At 35.0% G+C, this 26,012-nt stretch overlaps 1 protein-coding gene across 1 annotated transcript in view; it reads right to left on the bottom strand.

Moving 5' to 3' along the window:
- Positions 1-512: 512 nt before the first annotated feature.
- CHM (CHM Rab escort protein) overlaps positions 513-26,012 on the bottom strand; it is a 198,447-nt gene continuing 172,947 nt past the window's right edge. The window contains exons 13-15 of the mRNA XM_067724234.1: positions 15,460-15,558; positions 9,923-10,083; positions 513-3,843 (exon numbers count right to left, since the gene is read on the bottom strand). Of these exons, the coding sequence (XP_067580335.1) occupies positions 3,652-3,843; positions 9,923-10,083; positions 15,460-15,558 (452 nt within the window). The 3' untranslated portion in view covers positions 513-3,651. The remainder of the gene's footprint in view (positions 3,844-9,922; positions 10,084-15,459; positions 15,559-26,012) is intronic.

The following is a 26,012-nucleotide window of genomic DNA, read 5'->3' as shown; positions in this document are numbered from 1 at the left end:
TCTTTAATTATTTGATTCAAGAACAAATCATAGTTCAGTGAATGATTTCTGCATGAAAAGAACATCAGCAGTCTCTTATCTGTTGCAAGTAAGCTGTTGGGGACTCAACGACCACAAAGACAAACACATCAGGTTCACACTCAGCAAGTAAATAAGAAAAACGTTTCAGATTCTCATACACTAAGTGAGATGCGAAAACAGTTTGCAGGTAATGTATTGTAAAGCCATATCCCATGCCTCAGAACACTGATTTCAAACAGAATGAGATCTGATGCTGGCAACTAGAACAGTTTGCTAAGTAAACATACCCATGTATCATTTGATTGCCTTTTTCACAAACCTGACACAGTTGGCAGATGCCTAGGAATAAAACCAAGTATACAGCTGGACAATTAACTACGAATTTAAGTAATAGATCAGTATCAACAAATAAATCAGTTCCAAGACAATTTTTAATTTCTTGGCATATATACAAAATTTTAATATTAAAAAATAGGATACCACGCCTGAAAGGCATTAAAAACAGACTTTATTTCCTCTGAAAACTTACGGTTACAGTGTGCAAATTATGAATAATCATATATTCATGCTTTTGGAAATGCATATAAGAAAAATCAATCAAGAGTTGAGAGAGAAATTATCCAATACCAATAGCAGTAAATAACTTATTTGTAAGAAAACTGCTTTGAAGGATCACTACTATTTAGCAATCAAATTTCAACAAATTTTTTTTCAAGGTTTTTAGCACTTTAGACAAAGGGCTGCCTTCTCCAGAACTACAGCTGTGACAGAAGTTAATCATTAGTGTGGCCATTATTTTACACAAAGGGCTGCCCATCTCAGAAACTACTATTCCAGAAGTTAACCATTAACATGACTATTTTCCTATGAGCAGCTAGATATCATAGAAGATGGGGAAATTATAACTCAGTTTTCCTATAGAAAAATATATGTTTATAATATACATATCATATATATCTATCTTTTTCTGGGCAGGCATACCAACTAGACAAAAATACAGTAGCAACATAGGTCTAGTAACCAGTTTTCATGTTGATCACTAAACTGAATGGTATTATCATTTTTGGTTAATAAGAAGCATGCATAACATAAACATTTTAAACACATGAATAAAAATTCTTTGATAATAGCTATTTTCAAAATTTAAAATTAGCTACTGAAATTTCTGCATCACATACAGCATTTATATTTTATTCATATGACTTCAGGCTTATGGTTTTACAACAAAACTAAAAGGTTTTCCTTTAAAGCTATGAAAACAAGTATTTGCAGTAATTAAGGTAGCTGAAAAGAATGCTCTTAGAATAATTTCTATTACATTCTGAGGCAACAGGAAATATCTAAAGTTCTCTAACACAAGGTTTTTAACAGTTGTGTATTATCTTAATCATCACTAATCATATTCAGGAGCTTTTAAACATTTCAACAGTATTTAATAAATAACCTGGAAGAGAAATTCCGATGCTGGCTAATGGATGAAATAGGGTACAGTATGGACTGGGCCATGAGACCACAGAATATCTCCTTCATTGTTTTAGAGAGCTGTAGTAAAGCTATCAGTATTTTTCTAGTCATTCTGGGTGTACCCTGATTGGCTGTTTACATAAGTGTGCATCCTGCATCAAGAGGCCTTAACTCTAAGACTATAACAAAGTACAATATCTTAATTGGTGCAGTTTACTGCAATTGTATTCAGACTCAATACTCTCATATAGTGGAAGCTTTTATATTGCTGGTACTGCGGGGCAGAGCCAATACCCGGCGCTTATAGGTATGTATTGTGCATTTAGCGCATGCCGTGGTTGGGTTTCAGGAAATATGATTTAAGATGGATCTGAATCCATATAACAAAGTAGGTTATAATGTGATTCCCTGATTTGTATAACATTATAAAAGGGGAAGAAAGGGATAAAGGGGATTAAAGAGATAGGAGAGAGGCTATACAATGGGGAGAAGGATTAGGAGTAGCCTGAGAGGCTGGGAAGATTTTCTTCTGGATTCAGCTATATCCGCAGGGGGTTTAAAAGGTGAGGCAAGAGCTACATTCCTTGATTTTTTCCATTTCTCGTGAGTCTGTGACCTGACAGAGCTGGTTTCCTTTAAGATCTTCTCTGAAATCTGGAGAGGTCAGAGCCCTGCTGCAGCTGAAGTATGTAAGAACTATGTGCTTTCTACTGTAGCCATGGCTCTCTGATCAGCAAGATAGGCCAGACTGCATGACAACGCACTTTTAATGTATTTATTTATTGAAATAAGTTGTTGAGTCCAAACTATTGCTCAAAAAAGGTAAACCATTAGAGCTTGGCATTTGGAAAGATTTTAATATAGGCACTGTCACTGTAACTAGATTTGCTGCCTAGGTACAGCCCTTGTATTTTTATGTTAAGTGCATATTAGGGTTTACCAATTGTCATATTCTATTTAGAGTCCTTGGTTGTTTCAGGTTTACCTACTAGAAGAGGAATATGAAGAGTTTATAGACTGTTTTCCTTATTAAGATTCAAAACCACAATTTCACGTTACTATGTTTACTTTTCTATTAGACTATAAAATACTAATTAAGGAAATAGATTTTTATTTTAAAAGCTTAATGCAATAAGAACACTGTGATCTATTGTGTTGGGGGAGGTGACAGCAAACAGTTATTTGCTGCATGAGATCTTTGATATTCACCCCCAAGACAATGAGAAAATTCTGAAACAACTTTTATTCCAGAAAAAACATTCTAAGGATGGCACTGCATTTATCTTCAATATCATTCTCATACAGTAGACATATGGAGAAACTGAGGCCCAGAAGTTAAACAATTTGCTTAATATCATCGGTGGCATAGCTAGGACTAAATTAGGTCCATAGACAATTAGGCTAGTGCTCCAGATACTCGACTAGACAGAATTTCCAAATACCAATGAGCCTATTCAAATCTTTCCACTTCTTCAGTATTGAGCCTTCCTAGTATGTTCAGGATTCACATACAAATATCACTACTAACATTTAAAAGAAAAAATCACTGAGTAATGAACTCATGACTTGTTTATAAAAGTGTCTACTTTAATATTAGCATTTTCAATACTCAAGATAGAAAACAAAACAAATCTCTATTTCAAGCATAGGCTCCTGCCTGGATCATGACACTTTAGTTTTTATCAGCTATATTTATGTATGCTTTTATCATTTGTGTCACGATGCTCATACCCATAAAGAAAATATAACTCAAATAATCAAAGGAAATATGTAAGCAGATTTTGAAGATGTGGTTTTCAAACAAAGATCCAAAGTGGCAAGCAAAAGCTGTCCTAATACCATAGAATTATTAACAATGCATAGGATCACTTTCATAAACATAGCTATATTTCTGGGAATCAATCCATTTATAATTTTTATCTGCTAATCCCACAGGTTTGGTATCTTAAAGCAGGCAAGTCAATGTGCTTTACGAGTGTTTTGTGGTCTTGGAATGTCCTTTTTAAGGAAAATTCCCTTTTGGATTTCTATCATCTGTTTCTCTTGGTAATACTGCATGTCAACTGGCTGCTGCTTTGTAACATTTTTCAAACCTTTCTTCCATCAAGAGGACTCTGAGGCTAGGAGGATTTTCCAAAATGTGCTATTCAGTTTGGTGTATACTCATTATTCAGAGGGCTCCTCTGGATTTCTCAGATTTGTGCTTTCCCTGGGAGTCTCTGAGTTGGCCTCTGGTATAGCACTGGATTCTGAAGCCTCTGGTTGTAAACTGTCTCCATCAAGGATAATGTCTTCAGGATTTGGTGGGGGTGGACAGAAGTCTTCGTTGGGGCAGATTTGTTGGAAAAGTGCTTCAGCCTGGCCAGGGAAGAAAGGGCACAAGAGTTTTTGAACATTAACGTAAAATGTATGTGCCTTTCTGGAACTATCAAAACAATGAAGTATCACCCTTAAAATTTTCTTTAAGTTATAGAACTTTACACAGCACACACGAGCTTCTAAAAACTGCTTTCAGAACTCCATGACTTTTCTCCCTCTAATTTATACATTCATTCAGGCCCACCCTTCAAGTATATCAGTACTTGCTAAGACTCTATGAAGTGCTCAGATAGTTGAGATTTTAAGGTCATTCATTCTACATGTCAACAGAAATACAATTTCCCTTAATATCCTTTATATAATTTCCTAATAGAGCCTGTTTGTGATATTTGTACAGTCTAATTTAGCATATACTAAGTTTAACAAGTCATTGTTCAAATCAAGAAAATTCTTCATTGTTTGCTCTACTATTTGCTTTTCTAATTTTCCTCTCCCTGTGCTTTGAGGAATATAACACAGTGTCCAAGACAATGGACACTGAATAGATAACCATGCCCAAATGCTGGCTCTGCCACTTAGCAGCAATGTGATCTGGGGAATGCTTACTCAGCTTCTGAGCCTTGCTCTCCTCGCCTATAGAATGGCAGAGTAAAGTAAGCCTCTCTATTTGGTAATCATTGCTATTAATAATAACATAAATTAAAATGTTGAGATTTAAGCTGAGCTTAGTCTGGCAGGGTAAGAGAATAATAAAGTAAATGTGATCTTAATTAACAACAACAAATACACACACATACAAGAAAGTAAATGTGGCAAGTAGCACTGTTATTCTATTCTAAACATATTCCTGCTATTATTTAGATGAATACAGTTCTTTGTTAGATAAGGGTCCCTGCCAGGCTAGGGAGCTTGCACTCTAGCCTACCGGTAAAAGAACGTCATTAACGGGTTTTAAACATACGCTTGTTTTGCTTTAAAGGTTACAATGTCTGTCTGTACCACTTCAACCCTTCTTCCCAAAGTACACGCAAAGTCATCCATTAGGTCAGGAGTTGACAACTATGGCCCACATGTCAGATCCAGTCTGCTGCCTGTTTTCATAAGTAAAGCTTTACTGGAACACAGTTACTCTCATTCATTTATCTATGGTCTACGGCTGCTTTTGCACTGCAATGGTGGAGTTGAGTAGTTGCAAAATACATTATATGGGCTGCAAAATCGAAACTATTTGCCATTTGGCCATCTATAGCTTGTAAACTCCTACATCAGGTGAATAAAACCAGTATCTTTGGGATAGGGTGAAGGGTTGGTTAAGCAGAAACTTTTGAGCTTTGATGTCGAGTTGAAAGAAGGGACAGGGAGAGAAAAATAGCTTCTTTCCTTCTTAAGTATAGTTCAAAGTTATATTTTTAGACATGCCATTTTATTATGGATATTTTGAAATTAAATATTTGAGATGCCTGCTTTGCTTCCATCCTGGGGTCTTACCATATACATCTTTGCTGGAGACATTTAGTCCCTAGAAGCAGGACTGAGGTCAGACAGAGCCTCTACCTCACACTTTAGTTCCTCTAATGGTCACTGTGTCTGTTATCTCTACCTTGACTGCCTATAGAAGTTCTCCTTCTCCTTTACTCTCTGCATGCAATCAGTCAGCAAATCCTATCAATTTTATCTCTTAGTTCTTGACTCCACCTGTTCCTCCACTAGAGACATAGCCCAGACATGCACCATCTTTCCCCTGGACAACTGCAACATCTCAGAACTGGACTGGTCACTTTGCCTCTAGGGTTCCCCTGTGTAATCCATCTTTATGCTGCCCTTAGAAGGGTCAGTGGAAAATGAAATTCTGTTTATGCCTTTTTTTGGCTTAAAACTCTTCTAACAGGATAAAAATCCAAGATACTTATAGCAAACAACATCCTTCAGGCCTATCTTCTCTGGTATCATCATCTTCTTCTTCATCCCATCTCTGCCTCTCAGGCCTTTTGCTCCACTGTTACCTGTTTATTGGTACTTTCTTAAACATACCATGATGTTTACACCCTGGGCTGGTGCAAATGCTATCAATTTGATTGTCTATCACTTGGATGAAGAATTGCTACTCATCTTTTATATTCTTCCCTGTAAGGTTCTCTGACTCCTAGATACAACTCATGGCTCCTCTATATTACTTTTATACTTTCGATATCATTCTCTTATTGCATATACCACACTGCAATGTCATTTGTTTACACGTTTTTCTCCTTTACCAGACAGTGATTCATCCAGGAATAATGACTGGGTTTTAGTTAACTCTGAATCTTTAGTGCCAGGCATGGAGTAGAATCTCTCTTTCTCTCTCTCTTTTTATATATATATTTTAATATATTTATATATATAATATATATATTATATATATATGGGAGAACTTTAGAAACCGTATATTATACAAATGTTGAATATAAATATTGTAACAATTATTATGATTACTATTATTATTACTGTTCCTCTTACTTCTACTCCAATTCCTCTGTATCTCACACCTTGTCTCCCTTTTGCCACCTCCCTGTAGGATAGATTTTCTCCTGAACTCCAGTCCCTGTGGCTAGATCCCACTCGACCTGTTTTTGTATATCCCTGTCATGAACAATGTGTGTCCTAAGACTGCCAAACAATTGCAGGTTGCCACCCTGCTTTTATTTGTGTTCTACCTGCTTGTGGAAATCCCACCTTCAGCTCACTGCCATTGGCCCTCTCTGATGCCAATTTCCTAAAGCCAGACTCCAGCCTTTCCCAAGTCTCTCCTCTTTCCAACTGCTGGAACCTTTTAGGGTCAACTGCCACTTTCTGGAAGGTCTATCTAGTGCTTCTTGGTGAACTTCATTTCATTTGCCAACTAAGCCCCAGTTCTGAGAGTTGTCACCAAGAGGTTGGTTCAGAGTACTTAATTGTCAACTTTTAACCTTCCTTGGTGTTTTAAAGCCAGAAGTTAGCTTAGGTAAAGATTTTCATGTGGTTAAAATAATTAAAAAGGGCTAATTATATTGTGAATTAGTTTCCTTATATTGGGAAGTACAGAGAGGACACGTTGAGTTATTTAGATATTCCTGTTTCTTTAACATACATCCACACAAAACAAACAAATATTTTGTCAATCTAGCAGTTTAATGTATTTAGGATGTATCTGCATTAACGAGTTGAAAGTAGCATAGTATACTAGATGAGTGTACAAGCACTGGAATCCAACAGACTTGAGGTTAAACCTTGGATAAAAAATTTAACAGCTATGTGATCTCTGGAAAAGTTATTTAGCCCCTTTGGCGCTTAGTTTCCTCATCTGTAAAATGGGGATGTCACAGATACTTACCTCATAGGGTTGTTGTGAGAACCAAATACAATAATATATATGAGATGATTAGGACAATGCCTGGCATGTAGAAAATGCTCAATGAATGGAAGCTTCAGAAGATATGACGCCTAAAATTGCCCTCTCCTTCAATGGCTTGAGAAAGTGAATGCTACTGCACTATGTGAGCAACTTGACAGTTCCTATGACCTATAAAGCTGGTCTTCAACTTACAAATTATGAACCAAAAGTCATAAGCAAGTTGCTGATCTGTCCATATAAACAACATTCTACATGCTGGTTAGACTGCCAGCCCAGTCCACATCAGCCAATATAACCCATTTCATACCTTAAGTATAATACAGAGTACAGTACTATTTAACTATTCTTATTCTCAAGGCAGTGGCAGCTCCTAGGCAATGGGGGTTCCTGAAGAAGGAGGGAGCTATCACTGGCTTGGGAGTATAGACAAGTAGGGACTATAGACCAGTCTGTTCATCAGTATCTGTGGGTAAATGAAACACTCCCTGTATTAAGAAAAGAAATATCTATGTCAGGTTCAGAAAAAAACTGGAGTAACACAAACTACAAAAACTAGCAAGTCACAGAAAGATTCACATAATAGGGAATGTCTTGGTATGCTCCTGCACACAACTTTAACTTGTGAGTAATAAACAGATCAGATTACTTTATATTTTTAATATGTCTTCAAATCATAAATAGCTTCATATGAACACAGAGAGACAGGTCTATGTTATTCAACATCTATACATTTACAAATAAGAAGAGCAGATGCAAACTTGCCAACTAGCAAAATGAAGCATTTTATTTCAAAAAAAAAAAAAGAGAAAGAAAGAAAAATGATATCTGCAGGTACTTATGTTTCCTACACAGGCAAAGCTTAGGTGATGTTCTGAGGGCTTTTAGAGACAATTTGGAAGACAGAGTCATCAGTTAGTGCTTGGGATGAACACAGCATGACATACTGGAATTAGAACAGAGTTTATCTGAACAAACTGGCTATTTTTATTTTTTATTATTATTATTTTTTGTGGTACGCGGGCCTCTCACTGCTGTGGTCTCTCCCGTTGCGGAGCACAGGCTCCGGACGCGCAGGCTCAGCGGCCATGGCTCACAGGCCCAGCCGCTCCGCGGCATGTGGGATCCTCCCGGACCGGGGCACGAACCCGTGTCCCCTGCATCGGCAGGCGGACTCTCAACCACTGTGCCACCAGGGAAGCCCTATCTGAATAAACTGGCTATTTTTAAATGTTATTATTGATGCCCTTTAAAGTAGGCATTATAATATTTCTCCCAAAACTGATGTGAGGTTAAAAGCTGTATAACAAATATAAACCTACTTATAATTAACAGTATATAATAATTAGCACCCAAACTAGTATTACTGTTTTCTTCTGTGAAAACACTGCACTCAAGTCTATCTTCTTGGGAATCAATATCTCATGATAAAATTATCCTTTAATTTTAATCTTTTAGCTTGCAGTTTAGATCACATTAGCACTTCTATATTAAGTCCTTATTTAAGGCCTTCCATTTTGGTTAAAAAAAACATTAAAGTTCACTCAGGAATAAAGTTACCTGGCTGATAACTTGCTGGTAATTTCTTCTTGGAAAAAAATGGACCATCAAAGCAAAAATGACTTGGCCATTTTAAGCCATAAATGTAGATATTGAACCATCCTGAGTTCCTATTAAACTAACAGAATAAATGATGGATAAGAGATGTGACTTCCTATTTTTGTTTGTTATCACTGACTAAATATGATTATCCTGGATCACCACTAGACTCTGAAGATGAGAAACAAAGAATCTGGTAAAAAACTGTAAATGTATAGGTCATAGCCTTGCTGCTATGCCTAAAAATTAAAGGCTCAAAAAGGCCATCTGCTCCTATAAGATCCCTACCACTAGTGGGAATGAAACTTCCATCTGTGGTCTTAGAACAACGTTAAATTATCCATTTATTGTTTCAATAAACAGATGCGCCAACTACATTGGTGAAAAGTTTAGACTTATACCTTAAAAAATGGTATTTTCTGCTCTACTCTTCCTGTCAAGTGCAGAAAAGTGTGTTTGTACATGCATATGAATTTTCAGCTTAGTAGACTCATAATTCACTTCTGGCATTTTGTGTCACCTGCCCTGTACCTATTGATAGCCCTGCCCAAGAACGCTGTCACAAAATTCCACCTTGATTTAACATACTCCTCAGCAGCTATTATAGTAGCTTTGGGACACCAGCTTGTGTCAAAACATTAAAGGAATCATGCTAATTGTGAAAAACTATATGTTCTTTTCCATGGTAAGGATGTGCCTTAAAAATGTGCCATTTTAAAAATACATTTTGTATGCCTTACTAGTTACACTCCTTTGGAAATGACTCAAGTTTACAGAGGAAAAAGTTTGTGTATTTCAAAATACAATGATAGGCCACCATTTAAATTAGAAGCAATGTTTCTTTAGAATACTGGCATTATAAATTAATTTTTCTGAATATGTATTTCTAACATCTTCTATCTTTATTCCCACAATGGAACTCATAAACAGTCTCTTGTAGTTCATCATTATATTCAATAACATGAAAATATTTGATATTAAAGTGGCTTTGTTGTTCACCGAGAAAAAGTTTAGGGGCAAATTGCAGAGATGGTATTAAATGAGAGAGATGCTTTTTAAGTTTCTTTTCCCACCTCCTAGAGGAAAAAACAATTCACTTTCCCTACCACACCAACTTCCTAACATAAAACCAAGAAACACCAACAGCCTTACCTGTTTGACTGCATTATCATTTCCTAAAGCACAGTCTGGGCCAGAGCAGACATAAACGTTGGATGGTAAATCATTATAAGAGTTCCTGCTGACGTCCGAAGAATCTCTCATATTGAAGTAAAGAGCCCACAGAAGTCTTGGCTTTTCAACTTCTTCATTTTCTAAATGTAGATATAAATTTTACTTACATCTAAAGCACAACATGCCTCTCAATTACTACAACATGTAGCCAATTGCTAACAAAGCTACCACTATATATTGTAGTAAATCAGAGCTTTGTATGTAAACTATAGTAAATCTGTATCCACACACTCTAATACATGTGTATGATATTTCAAGCAATGATGGCTTTTCAACCTAAGACAAGTTAGATTTTAAAAATTATTTTGATTATTAGTAAGTTACTTAGATTTAACTCCCATCATGTTCCCTTGGATTTCTCTTATTTCTCATCACCATTATGAAAGCACTTATGATCATATTCATCTTTAAATTATGCCAATGAAGTGAGAAGTTAACATAAATTTATTTTCTTATGTTTCACATGGATAAACCAACTTAAAAAATTATAAAGTAAGTCAATGCTATATACAGGATTATGAGATGACCAGAATAGAGAAATCTATAAAGACAGGAAGTAGGGGAATTCCCTGGCGGTCCAGTGGTTAGGACTCAGTGCTTTCACTGCCGAGGCCCAGGTTCAATCCTTGGTTGGGGAACTAAGATCCCACAAACTGCGTGGCATGCCCACCCCACCCCCCTCAAAAAAAGACAGGAAGTAGATTAGGGTTACCTAGGGCTGTGGGGGAATTGAGGTAAGTGCAGGTTAATGGCTAATGGGTATGGGGTATGGGTTTCTTTTTGGAGTGATGGAAATATTCTAAAATTGACTGTGGTGATGTTTGAACAATACATTAAAAAACATTGGATTTTATACTTTAAATGGGTGAATTGTATGGTATGTGACTCTCAATAAAGCTGTTATTAAAAAATAGTATATACAGGATAAAAAATTGGATATCATAACTCACTAACACTCTGTCCTACTAGATTACAAAAGTAATGCCAACCAACCAACAAATAACAAAAATATGATTATGAGACTGTAAGCTGTTTTCAGTGCACATTCTCTCATTTACAGCAAGCATCTATTATGTGTTAGGCATCAGGCTAGGAGCTGGGGATACAAAGATGAAGTAGACTTAGTCCTTATTATCTTGCTCTTTCATGTTCCCTAATACAGAGCCTAGCACATAACAGATGCTCAATGAATAATTTCTGAACCAATTTTAATTCTGCTTTCAGGTATAATCAAAGCATGATGTGCTTATTAAAAGATCCAGCCCTCTTAATCTCAATACCTAAAGCCTAATCCTTGCTATCTTAATAATTATTTCTATGCCTTTCTTCTTTAGAAATGTTATAATTACATTTTCTTTGGTTGAAAACAGAAAATATTGCTGTTAATATATTTATTGACTACAGTGTTTTCTTAGCCTGAATCTGAAGAAAAATTCAAATTCTGTACAATGATAATAAAGGACGTGCATGATGATTACCCAAGACCATAAGGCACCTTGTGAATCATAAAGAAAATTCTAAAGGTATAATTATCTAGTTAATTAACTCTTATTGGTAGATTTATAATCAGTGGAGAAAAGTTAGCTAATTGCATTCTTCAGTTAAAAAGAATGTCCCATTCCCCAATTCAGGACAAATAGGTTTTTTATTATACTTAATTTAAAACATCTCCGCTACAACAATACCAAATATGTTCTCTTTCTAGCTCATCCTGAATAATCCATAACTATTAATGTGATAGGATGAAGAAACTCTGGATGAAGTGATCCTTTAAGATGCCCCTTTCTAATGCTAAGATCTATGAGTCTAAGGTATCACTAACTTCATATAAAGCACAAAATAGGTGGCAAAACCTACTTACTTACAAAATAAAGGAACATAAGGGACTCATATTTCACAGCTAAAACCATATGGCTCTTAGTAAATTTATTGGTGAGCTTAGTTTCAGTAAATCTTACAGGAAGATGGTTAAACATACTGCCTATCACTTATGAAACCAGACTCTAGGAGCATTGCAGAAAAGTGAGCTAAGGTCTGGTAGTCCTTTAATATTGCTCATTCCATTTCTAAGCATATACTAAGAGAGCTTATCTTATATTTTATGAAAGTTCCAGCTCAGAGGAGGGCTTTCACTCAATAAAAGTTGGGGGAAATGAATAATTCAATTATAGGAAAGAAATTTCATAGAGGTTGAAGTTTTGAAAAGAAACCGAGAGGAAGATGAAAAGTTGACATAGGCTGAAGATAAATGCTCTAGACACAAGGGAGTTATTGGGCTTTGACCTTAAAAGCCTCAAAGAAACAAGTAATTGCTTCATCTTTCTTTGAGGCCAGCTGGAAGGCAGAGAGAGAGCTGGAAAAATAACATGCAATTGTGCAGTGCAAAATTGTCAAAAAATTATTAAAGCTGTCGAGGTTTGGTTAGGAATACATCACTTGGTCAGAAATAGAATTGGTTTTCTGTAATAGCTCATTTCATTCAATTAGATTGTGCAAAGGACTAAACAAGTAACAGGTAATTTAGAATAAAATCTTGGGCGAATTAAACTGGGGCAAGTACAGAATAAAGTAGGCTGAAGAAAATCAACAGTGGCACACCAAATAAAAGCAACAAATAGTCTATAGCTGCATGCCATGTTTAGGGAGAGAGTGAACTATTTTAGCAACATAGCACAGTAGCACAAGACCAAGAGAGTAGGAAGACTGCCACAGCTATGACCTAGACTGGACACAACAAATACAAAAAGGAATTAAGATAAGGTATTTTACTTCTCAGCTCAGTAAAAACACCCTCACCAGCCACCTATTTCAAAATGACACCTATAAGGGGAATGCCTGCATTTAGGCAGTGCTGATTTTTTGAGATAGGAACTGAATGAGATAGAATGAGATAATGCCACATGCTGTGCCCAGTGGAGGGAAGAAGAGAAAGAAGATGGTGCAGTGATGATATTACACTGCAGACATTTGAAGATATTGTACTAATGAAATTCTTGCTTCAATTTGTATGGAAAAATCTCAATTTCCTGCGTAAAATAAGAAATCACTTAGGAAAGTTCTACCTGTGCTTTGAAGGATATTATGGAATCTGGAAGAATTAATGCACATATGAATGGTGAGCAATCACCTCATTTTCTCACCTGCAGAATCAGGTTTATTAAGCATAAAGTATCTGAAATTTCCTTGGACTGTGAAGTAGGGAAGAGTTTAGAGATCTCTGATGCTCTTAAAGGAGGCTGGGAAGTAGGGCTCTTATAAGTATTAGTACAACTGCTTCTTAAGACAGAGCATATGTCACGAGCTCCAGCTGATACCTTAAACATGAACAAGTAAGAAAGAGAGGGAATAGAAGGAATACCTTCACAAGGCTATTGGATTCCTCAGATACAAAGGCAAAGAAGTACTGTGTTTGAGAAGAGAACATTATCTTTTAATACTATAAATGAACTTCATTGCAAAGTGACTAGGCTGACTTTCACAAAAGCTCAGGAAGCACAGCACTACACAGAACATATAAGTCGAATAAAAAGAAAATAAGCTTAAATAATGTTATTCCTCTGGCACACATTTTAAAACAAAATATTTATAAAGCTTTAAATCATAAGGTTTCATATCATAGTCAAATAATTAAAACATAATAGTAAAAGCCATCAATCTGTGAAAATAGGGGCTTTTGCTACAGAGAAGAATGTGCTTTAATGTATTAAAAGTTCATATTACTCATAAAGTTCCTTCTTCCTCATTTAGGCAGGAAAATGAATTGAGTTCTCTTCTCCAGGTGACTTTGCCTCTTTGACCTGCCATGGCCCAGTGCTCACTTTATCTGGTGATTCATTTTCAATAACTCCAACAGTATTTGTTCTGACATTTTAATTAAAATATGACCACTACCTCATCCTGATGATAAAAAGGCCTATGTGTCAGTGAAAACTGGCTTTTCAGTACCTCAGTGCACCTGAGGACCCCTCTGAGCACATAGTTCTTACTAAAGAATTTCACTCAGGTTCTAAACAATACATCATTTCAAAATAGGATCACATTAACCATTAAGATTAATGTTTAAAAATCTAAAATGGCTAGAGGATGCTAAGTAATGAATATGTAATTTACCCATCTTGATTTTTTAAAAAAGAAAATGCATTTAAAAAGTGAAGAGCAATGATACAATATTCAAATTTAGTATATTATTTGGGACCACCACACAATGAAATTACAACCAAAAATTATGAAAAAATTCAGAAATAAAGAAGGAATTCTGAGTTTTTATAAGCAAGGTAACTAAAGCCAAAGACAAAACTATTATTCCATTTTACATTTAGGAATATTATTGTGTATTGTAACTCTGCAATCAAATTTTTAACAATACATTTATATGAGACTTTCCAATGGAAAAAAAAAGTAAATATGAAACAAATTAAATTCCAAACTAAAGTGAAGTAAATTTTCAGACTGCAGAATTTGATTCAAGCAGCCCAAAAAGAAATTAATTATACCGATATTAGCTCCTGAGAATGGAGCAGTTTGTTTTCCTATGTAAAATTAAATGCTCCTTTATGCACTATCTTGCAAAGAAAACAAACAAGACACACAGAAGATGAGCTAAAAGGAAATACAATAGGTAGGGGTAAATAAATGGTTGCCTGAACAAACATAACATCCAAAGAAAATGAAGATATATGAATTAATGAACTGGCCAGGATTCAAGTGGACATCCAAATCCTATAATGAAAATCACCGTCACTTCATATAAATGAATAAGATCCATTAGGCCATGTTTTGATCACCTACACATAGAATTCACTACAATTTGCTCCATTCACAGCTACAAGGGCTACCCTATGATGCGGGGAGAAAAGTTAAAAAATTCGTGGTTGAAAAGCATCTTTCCACCATGAGTAGGCAGCAAAGTGGCATGTATGTTTTGAAAGCTAAATATTTATCACATCACTAGCATGCAATGCATGAAAAGACAATTATTGGTTAGGAAGTATTCCTACGTTTGCCAATTAATAGCTTAACTTTCTCTCAGTTGAACCAAGTTTTTTTTTTTTTCTTTATAAATGAAGATAACTTTTTCTGATAAAGGAATATATGCTCTTCATACAACATCTATAAAATAAAGAAAATTAAAAGGAAAAATAATTATACATAATCCCACCAAAATTGAGAGATTTCCTGAGTCTTTTTTCTATGCATATGAGTATGTACACATATAAATTTATATTTTTGCACTTAATTATATACATTGTGTGTGAGATGTAGCTTTTTCTCTTATTATAAATATTTCCCCAGTTTTAGGAAGAGAATGTGCTTAGTCATCCTAGTAAAACATGTAAGCATTGGTGCTGAATACATCACCTTTCAATTCAGGTTGCAGAAACCTTCCTGAGATCTCTAAAGAGGAGTAAAGTGGTCACGTTACCTTTCCATCATGAATCACTGATTATTGTTCTTACCTATCTCCTTTTCGGTATATGGAGTAAACAATTTCTGCACAACTGGTTCTAAATCTTCTCTTGCTGTTTTAGAAGACGTACAAGTCAAATGAACCAAATCTGTTTAAAAAAAAAATATTTTGAGTTCCTGCTTATCACAAATTTCACTGTGTACTCATATTCAAGGCACTAAGCTGGTGCCATTGGGAATAGAGCCAAGCACGTCATGGCTCCTGTCTTTAAGAACTTTATAATCTAGTGATGGAGGACATGTAAAAACCATAACAATATGCTATGTGTGTTAAAAAAAATAGCGAAAATATATGTTAACTAATAACAAAGAGGGAGCACACTAAGACTCAAGACTAAGTACCAGTTGATGGTTATGTAAAACCAGCAAGGTAAAAAAGCTTAGGAAACCATTTATTCATAGAAAGAGCTTAAGCTATCCTTACAACATTCCCAACGAGGGTGGATAAAGGATTGCTAAGCAAAATACTGTATAAAAAAGACTAAAAGTGGACTATTTTTTTACCTAGAGAACACACAGTATTCTTCAGACAGAAAAACCCATTTATACATTGACAAGTTAAATATAATATAAATTGACAAGTTAAAAACAATATAAATTGACAAGTTAAAAACAAATCATCTATTCATTATAGGGTTCTCTAAGAAAGTTTTTTGGGGAACACTGTTAGCTTAGTTGAATCATACTTAAAAGTCCATAATATGGCACAAGTCAAAACTTGTGTAATATTTTCAGGATTTCCAAATCACTTTGTTTTGCATTTACAGGTTCATGGGGCCCAGACCTCAGAGAATGTTTGGGTTAGAGAATACCATGTACAAAAAAGGTCCTTCACAGAAGTGAAATACTGTAGCCTAAGGCACTTAGAATTCCTAAAGGCCTACATACAAAGGGCAAAGGAAGGACAAAAGGTTCTACATACTGAAAGGAAGAACTAAGGGGATCCCTAAATGGGAGTAATTCTTCTGGTTTTGGAAAGGGTTTAGGGCAGAACAGAATTATGGCAGAAAGAATATATATTAGAGAAAAGTATAAGAACTGAGACATTCCTACTCCTAAAACACCAGTAGAGAAGTACATGCACTTCTTTTCTAAAGTTTACTTTAGGCTAGTAGACTTTTTAAAACCCCAGGAACATGGTTCAAAGTTTATCATGGAAGCACAACATCAGAATAGAATTCTCTTTATTAAAATTAATTCCACATTCTACTCTAAAATATGTCTAAGCATAAAGGGACTCTTAATAACCATGTGAGCTAAAATCAAATTTTGTAGTATTTTTTTCCAGGTGCACCAAAGAAAGTGATATTCTAAGAAAGTTCCTGTCTTATGTATGGCCTAATAAAATATCTACCTTTTTAAGCAATGTTTTTATATTAATATAACAATGATTCCCATTGGTTTTGGGATATTGAAGGATATACAGTATTTCAATACATAACCTTTACAACAAAATTATTCCTAATGAACTTAAAATTTTCAAATGCAATATAACTTTGGTAGGGAGGGAGTTTAAAGTCCCTAGATAAATGCTGAATTAAACAGAGTATATAACTATAAAGGCAGAAATATCTGATGTAACACTTGAGAGAAACTGTCCTCTCTTATCCCACAGTCTCACAAAATACCAACGTTCATGTCAAAGTTCTCAATTTTCCAGTTCTTTCCTATTCAATTAACGTACACTAGGGGGGAAAGCAGATGAACATGAATATAAATAAAAAAGCATATTTTGAAAAATATCTTAACTGTAAACTACTAGTTCTATAAGTCAGGATATATAAAAGAAATACACCAGAGTAAATATATCCTTATGTTTCCTAACAGTGTAACAGAGTTCAGTTCATGGAATGCTAGCAAAAATTTCTAGTAATAAATTCAGATTATCATCTTGTACTTAATAACTTTTATTACAATTCTTAGAAGGAAAAATTAAAGACATCTATACCTTGAATTCTAATACCTTGATTCTGCTTAGATGCTACTTTTTTTTTTTTTGCGGTACACGGGCCTCTCACTGTTGTGGCCTCTCTCGTTGCGGAGCACAGGCTCCGGACGTGCAGGCTCAGCGGCCATGGCTCACGGGCCCAGCCACTCTGCAGCATGTGGGATCTTCCCGAACCGGGGCACGAACCCGTGTCCCCTGCATAGGCAGGCGGACTCTCAACCACTGTGCCACCAGGGAATCCCGATGCTACATTATTAATTCATTTACAAATTTAAGGTATGAACAACTATTTTTTCTCCCTGCTTATTACCCGCTTTTCCTGTTATCTATGTCACTTCCTTGTATAGGTTACTCTCAATTTATTGCTTCTTTTCAAATCAGAGGTTGATTGTATTATTTTTTTTTAATTCAGATTATTTTCAAAGTTGGTTTATTAATCTTCATACATCTCATAAGTCTTTAGCAAGGGCAAGTTTTAGAGTCAGTTTTCCTCTTAGTCGAATATAACTTTCACTTTTCAATAGGTGTTTAATAAATATTTGTGGCTAAAGACAATTCGCTTCCCTGCCATGAGCAGACATTAAGTACTCACAGTCTTAGGAAGACATACATGTGCATACAAATATACGTATGCATACACATGCATAGGGAAAATTTTACTAATTACTTATATGAAGTGTGGAAAAATTATGACTGACCAGGGTAGAAGTAAGGAAAGCATAAGTGGATAATCCTCAAATTACTTAAATCTGCCTGAGAAATGCTCACAGGCGCTTTAAGATATATCTTTAAAATTCTCAAAATAATTTAAAAGATTATCTAGAATTTACTGTATGGTGAACTTGCATGTGTCAGACACTACTCTAAGCATGTCAGAAGTATTACTTCATTTTACCTGTGCAACAGCCAACTATTATCTTCATTTTACAGGAGAGAAAACAGAGGAACAGTGGAGTTAAGCAGATTTCCCAAAGTTATGCAACTACTAAAAGGAAGAGCTGGGGCTCAGAGTTGGAATTCAAGCCCACGTGGTCTGCCTCTAGAGTGCCTGCTCTTAGTCACTGAACAATGTTGTGTAACTGTAATAATCACCTGCAGAAGGTACAGCTAGTCACTTAAGGCAGCAACATTCAAACTGGGAGGTGTATAAAGATACAAGAGGACTTTCCACAAGGTAAATAACTCTAAGGGAGTCACTGTCCAGATGCTCAACCTCACCTCCTGCAATTTTATTAAGCAATACATTTCAAGAAATTTACTTTGTGTTTAATAATCCTTTATCAAAACTGTAATATAGTTGATAGTTTGATTCATTTTGCACAAATATAATTGGATTAATTACTGAATCCAGAAGACATATTTTAAGCTTACTGTCTTTGGAAATTTTAAAAAAATCTATTTCTATTTATTATTTGAAGTGGGTGATAGTGGGTATCAAATATCTCTGATACTTAAATTCCATTGAATACATTTAAAGGGGTGATGTTACCATTTTACCATTACATACCAACATTTATAATGTTAGAAACTACACTCTTGGTGATTATTTGAATTTTATGACGAAAAACTGTATATGTCAAATTATACAAATTATACGTGTTTGAGGGGTACATGAGCAAAAAGGTTTCAATACCTTAAGGTGTTAACATAATTGCAAAACCATACCTATAGAACATGTTGTCATATTTCTACCAAAATTTAACTCTGTGTAAAATGCTCCTTTCTATTCTGTGACCTTAACTCCTCTCCACGAAACTAACTTGCTCAGTAAATGCTAAAAATGACCACAAATTAGATTATATGGGGCAACTGCTTTCCTAAAAGTATTACATTCATTAGTGCCAATTAACAACTATAACTAAGATTGTGGAAGATGCAATAGAACTGGAAACATTAGCCACTGGCATCATGTGAGATAATAACTGACTCAAAAAATAGTTTAAACCTTGACTCTACCTTTTATAAAGTATGCTCCTTTTACTTCATTTAGCAACTGCTTAAAGGCTTAACAGGCTAAAAGATGACAAAATGTGTTCTCTGTCACAATTCTTCTCTTGGCAATATATTTAGCTTTGTATTGGCATTAAAGAAACTACAAAATATCCTATTCAATTTATAAGCTTCTGCACAGAAAAAGCTGTGCAAAACAAAATGAAAAGACAATCCACGGAATGGGAGAAAATATTTGCAAGTGATGTGACCAATAAGGGCTTAATTTCCAAAACATACAAAAAGTTACACAGCCCAATATCAAGAAACAAACAACCCAATCAAAAAATGGGCAGACCTAAATAGACATTTCTCCAAAGAAGACATACATATGGCCAAAAGGCACATGAAAAATGAATAACATCATTAATTATTAGAGAAATGTGGGAGCACCTCAACATATAAGCCAAATGCTAACAGCCATAAAAGGGAAAATCGACAGTAACACAATAATAGTGGGGGGACTTTAACAACCTACTTGCATCAATGGACAGATCATCCAGACAGAATATCAATAAGGAAACATAGGCCTTAAATGGCACATTAGACCAGATGGATTTAGTTGATATTTATAGAGCGTTCCATCTGAAAGCAGCAGAATACACTTTTTTCTCAAGTGCACATGGAACAGTCTCGAGGAAGATCACATACTGGGCCACAAATCAAGCCTCAGTAAATTTAAGAAAACTGAAATCATGCCAAGCATCTTTTCTGACCACAACACTATGGGATTAGAAATAAACTACAGGAAAAAAAAAACCTGTAAAAACACAAACACGTGGAGACTAAACAATATGTTACTAAACAACCAACGGTTCGCCGAAGAAATTAAAGAGGAAGTCAAAAAATACCTAGAAACAAATGACAACAAAAACACGATGATCCAAAACCTATGGGATGCAACAAAAGCAATTCTAAGAGGCAAGTTTACAGCAATACAATTGTACCTCAGGAAACAAGAAAAATCTCAAATAAGCACCTAACCTTACACCGTAAGCAACCAGAGAAAGAATAACAAACAAAACCCAAAGTTAGTAGAAGGAAAGCAATCATAAAGATCAGAGCAGAAATAAATGAAATAGAAATAAAGAAAACAACAGAAAGATCAATGAAACTAAAAGCTGGTTCTTTGAGAAAATAAAATTGATAAAATTGATAAACCTTTAGCCAGACTCATCAAAAAAAATAAATAAACAGGAGATGACTCAAATCAATAAAATTAGAAATGAAAAAGGAGAAGTTACAATTGACACCACAGAAATACGAAAGATCATAAGAGACTACCACAAGCAACTATGTGCCAATAAAATGGACAACCTAGAAGAAATGGACAAATTCTTAGAAAGGTACAATGTTCCAAGACTGAACCAGGAAGAAACAAAATATGAACAGACCAATCACAAGTACTGAATTTAAAAAGTTCCAAAAGAGTCCAGGAATAGATGGCTTCACAGGGGAATTCCATCAAACATTTAGAGAAGAGTTAACACCTATTCTTCTCAAACTCTTCCAAAAAACTGCAGAGGAAGGAACAGTCTCAAGCTCATTCTATGAGGCCACCATCACCCTGATACCAAAACCAGACAAAGACACCATAAAAAAGGAAAATCACAGGCCAAAATCACTGATGAACATAGAAGCAAAAATTCTCAACAAAATACTAGAAAACAGAATCCAACAGCACATTAAAAGGATCATACACCATGAACAAGTGGGGTTTATCCCAGGGATGCAAGGATTCTACAATATATGCAAACCAATCAATGTGATATACCACATTAACAAGCTGAAGAATAAAAACCATAAGATCATCTCAATAGATGCAGAAAAAACTTTTGACAAAATTCAACACCCATTTATGATAAAAACTCTCCAGAAAGTGGGCAAAGAGGGAAATTACCTCAACCTAACAGAGGCCATACATGAGAAACCCACAGCTAACATCATACTCAATGGTAAAAAGCTGAAAGCATTTCCTCTAAGATCAGGAACAAGACAAGGATGTCCTCTCTTGCCACTTTTATTCAACATAGTTTTGGAAGTCCTGGCCATGACAATCAGAGAAGAAAAAGAAATAAAAGAATCCAAATTGGAAAAGAGGTAAAACTGTCACTATTTGAAGATGACATGATCCTATACAGATCCTATACAGATCCTATACATGATCCTATACAGAGAAAATCCTAAAGATGCTACCAGAAAACTCCTAGAGCTCATCAATGAATTTGCTAGAGTTGAAAGATACAGAAATCTCTTGCTATACACTAATAATGAAGGATCAGAAAGAGAGATTAAGGAAACAATCCCATTTACCATCACATCAAAAAGAATAAAATATCTAGGAATAAATCTACCTAAGGAGGCAAAAAACTTGTACTCAGAAAACTATAAGATACTAATGAAAGAAATAAAAGATGACACAAACAGATGGAGAGATATACCATGTTCTTGGACTGGAAGAATCAATACTGTGAAAATGACTATACTATCCAAAGGAATCTAAAGATTCGATGCAATCCCTATCAAATTATCGATGGCATTTTTTACAGAACTAGAACAAAAAATTTCAAACTTTGTATGGAAACACAGAAGACCGCAAATAGCCAAAGCAATCTTGAGAAAGAAAAATGGAGCTGGAGGAATCAGGCTCCCTGACTTCAGACTATTCTACAAAGCTACAGTAATCAAGACAGTATGGTACTGGCACAAAAACAGAAATATAGGAACAGGATACAATGTCCAGAAATAAATCCATGCACCTATGTTCAATTAATCTATGACAAAGGAGGCAAGAATATACAATGGAGAAAAGACAGTCTCTTCAATAAGTGGTGCGGGGTAAACAGGAAAGCTACATGTAAAAGAATGAAATTAGAACATTCTCTGACACTATACACAAAAATAAACTCAGTATGGATTAAAGACCTAAATGTAAGGCCAGATACTATAAAATTCATAGAGGAAAACCTAGGGAGAACACTCTTTGATATAAATTGCAGCAATATCGTTTTGTATCCACCTCTTAGTGTAATGAAAATAAAAACAAAAATAAACAAATGGGACCTAATGAAACTTAAAAGCTTTTGCACAGCAAAGGAAACCATAAACAAAACGAATTGACAACCCATAGAATGGGAGAAAATATTTGCAAACAAAGCAACCAACAAGGGATTAAACTCCAAAATATACAAACAGCTCATGCAGCTCAATAACAAAAACAACAACAAAAACTGATCAAAAAATGGGTGGAAGATCTAAATAGACATTCCTCCAAAGAAGACATTCCTCCAAAGAAGACCAAGAAGCACATGAAAAGATGCTCAACATCGCTAATTATTAGATAAATGCAAATCAAAACTACAATGAGTTATCACCTCACACTAGTGAGAATGGCCATCATCAAAAAATCTACAAACAATAAATGCTGCAGCGGGTGTGGAGAAAAGGGAACCCTTCTACACTGTTGGTGGGAATGTAAATTGGTACAGCCACTATGGAGAACAATAAGGAGGTTACTTAAAAAACTAAAAATAGAGCTACCATATGATCCAGCAATCTCACTCCTGGGCATATACCCGAAGAAAACTGTAATTTGAAAGGATACATGCACCCCAATGTTCACTGCAGCACTATTTACAGTAGCCAGGTCATGGAAGCAACCTAAATGTCCATCAACAGAGGAATGGATAAAGAAGATGTGGTATATATATAAAATTGAATATTACTCAGCTATAAAAAAGAGCAAAATAATGCCAGTTACAACATGGATGGACCTAGAGATTGTCATACTGAGTGAAGTAAGTCAGACAGAGAAAGACAAATATCATATGCTATCACTTATATGTGGAATCTAAAAAAAATGGTACAAATGAACTTATTTATAGAACTGAAATAGAGTCACAGATGTAGAAAACAATCTTATGGTTACTGGGGGGAAAGGGAGGGTGGGATAAACTGGGAGATTAGGATTGACATATACACACTACTATATATAAAATAGATAATTAGTAAGGACCTACTGTATAGCACAGGGAACTTTACTCAATACTCTGTAATGGCCTACATGGGAAAATAATCTAAAAAAAGAGTGGATATATGTATATTTATAACTGATTCACTTTGCTGTACAGGAGAAAGTAACAACATTGTAAATCCACTATACTCCAAAAAAAAAATTAGAGAAATGGAAATCAAAACTACAATGAGGTACCACCTCACACCAGTCAGAATGACCATCATCGAAAAGTCTACAAATAAATGCTGGAGAGGGTGTGGAGAAAAGGGAACCCTGCTACACTGGGAATATAAATTGGTACAACCACTATGGAGAACAGTATGGAGGTTACTTAAAAAACTAAAAATAGAACTACCATATGATCCAGCAATCCCACTGCTGGGCATATATCTGGATAAAACTCTAATTTGAAAAGATACATGCACCACAGTGTTCACAGCAGCACTATTTATAATAGCCAAGACATGGAAGCAACTTAATTTTCCATCAACAGATGAATGGATAAAGGAGATGTGGTATACATATACAGTGGAATATTACTCAGCCATGAAAAGAAGAATGAAATAATGCCATTTGCAGCAACATGAATGGACTTGGAGATGATCATATTAAGTGAAGTAAGTCAGAAAGAGAAAGACAAATACTACATGATATCACTTATATGTGGAATCTAAAAAAATGACACAAATGAATTTATTTACAAAACAGAAACAGACTCACAGACATGGAAAACAAAGTTATAGTTATCAAAGGGGAAAGGTGGGGTGAGGGATAAATTAGGAGCTTGGAATCAACAGATAAACACTACTAAATATAAACAGATAAACAACAAGGCCCTACTTTATAGCACAGGGAACTATATTCAATATTTTGTAATAACCTATAATGGAAAAAAATCTGAGAAAGTTATATATATATATATGTGTGTGTATGTATATATATGTATATACATACACACACACATATACATATATATAACTGCATCACTTTGCTGCACACCAGGAACCAACATAACATTGTAAACCAACTATACTTCAATTTTAAAAAAAAGAAACTACAAAAGAAGTTTTAATTCATAGACCATAGCATAAGGGTAATAACTGAAAAACTTTGGTGGAGTGGCAGTCACAATCAGCACCACTGAAACAAGAGCATCTGAAACTCAGAAGTCAGACATCACTCAACACAAACCAGAAATAACACACTTTCAGTTCTCTAAAATTGGGTTTGGAACACCCATTTCTCACATAAATGACTGCCTTCTTACAAGTTGTTGTTTTGAAACACACGGGAAGTGGGATTTCTACTCAGAATGTGCACAATAGTAATGTACACATTTAAAAGTGACAAAAGTGAGAAGTCTAATGTGCAGTAGCAGGGTGACACAGTAGAGGATGGCTATGCAGGTCTGGTATTACTTTGGTCTTTGTATCAATTTGGCCAAGTCAGTTTATCTCTCTGGCCTCTGTTCTCATGATTAAATGGAAGGAGTGGAATTAGTTCCATCTACAAGACTTCTTCTAGTTCTAAAGTTTTATGAATCTAACTTCATACTCATCAGCCATGATTCTTTCAATGATGACAGATGTTAACCCAGAAACTGATGACATTACAAATGTGAATGTAAAACCTAAATGAATGCTTGCTGAAAAAAATAGGAACTCTATTTCTCAAGCTTCTGAGACTATCATACACAGCAGTCATACAAGTAAGCAAAATTGTTCCAAATGCATTTAAAGAAACTTTACATATGGGTTAGTCAACAAGTGCATTTTGTTGGGCAACCTAACTAGGACTAAATAATTTATGTACATAGGGATCGATGTGGCTCATAACTTGTCTTTCATATAGGCATAAAGGCCAAATGTCATTTATGTAATATAGTCCAAGTAAGAATATGACTGTGTCAGTAAGACAGAAAAGGTCAGAAACACATTTTCTTTATGATACCAAGTGAGGAACTGAGTTTCATGACATATGGTACACAGTTTGGTTTCTGAATCCAACCAAGAAAAACTCCAGAGTAACTCCAGAGTCAGTTTGCACTTTCTCAACAGAATTTAATGGAAAAAACAAAACAAAACAAAAAACAAACCCTTGAATGTCAACTTAAGATCACTAGGAAAAATCAGTTTATTTGCAAGATTAAATCCGTGCTTCATGACAATACTAATAAAAGAGAAAAGAAAAAAGGCACCACTGATTGTGTTAAATCATTATCTAAACTCATTTTTATGAAAGGTATATAACATTTTCTTTAAAGAATCATAAAAGCAGAAAAGATTATATAAACCAGTACCTACATAAAATTCTTGATTATCCATTTATATATACACTTATGTGTATATATATATATATACACATATGTGTATATATTCACGCTATGTATTCGTAAATATATATTCACACTATGTATTCATAAATATATAATCATATCACAGATAAATAACATCCTGTAACATCAAATCTCAGAATAAAGCAGCTGTTACTGATGGACCATGTACACAAAAATAGAGATTTCAAGCTGCTTAGAAAAAGTACTGTAAAAAAGTGAAACTGAATGTCAAATGGAAGGGTTACAGAGATGATGT

This window comes from Pseudorca crassidens, chromosome X (assembly GCF_039906515.1).
Source record: "Pseudorca crassidens isolate mPseCra1 chromosome X, mPseCra1.hap1, whole genome shotgun sequence".
NCBI lineage: Eukaryota > Metazoa > Chordata > Mammalia > Artiodactyla > Delphinidae > Pseudorca > Pseudorca crassidens.
Note: the sequence above shows the minus strand (reverse complement) of the source record. Positions and strands in the feature narration are given on the sequence as shown.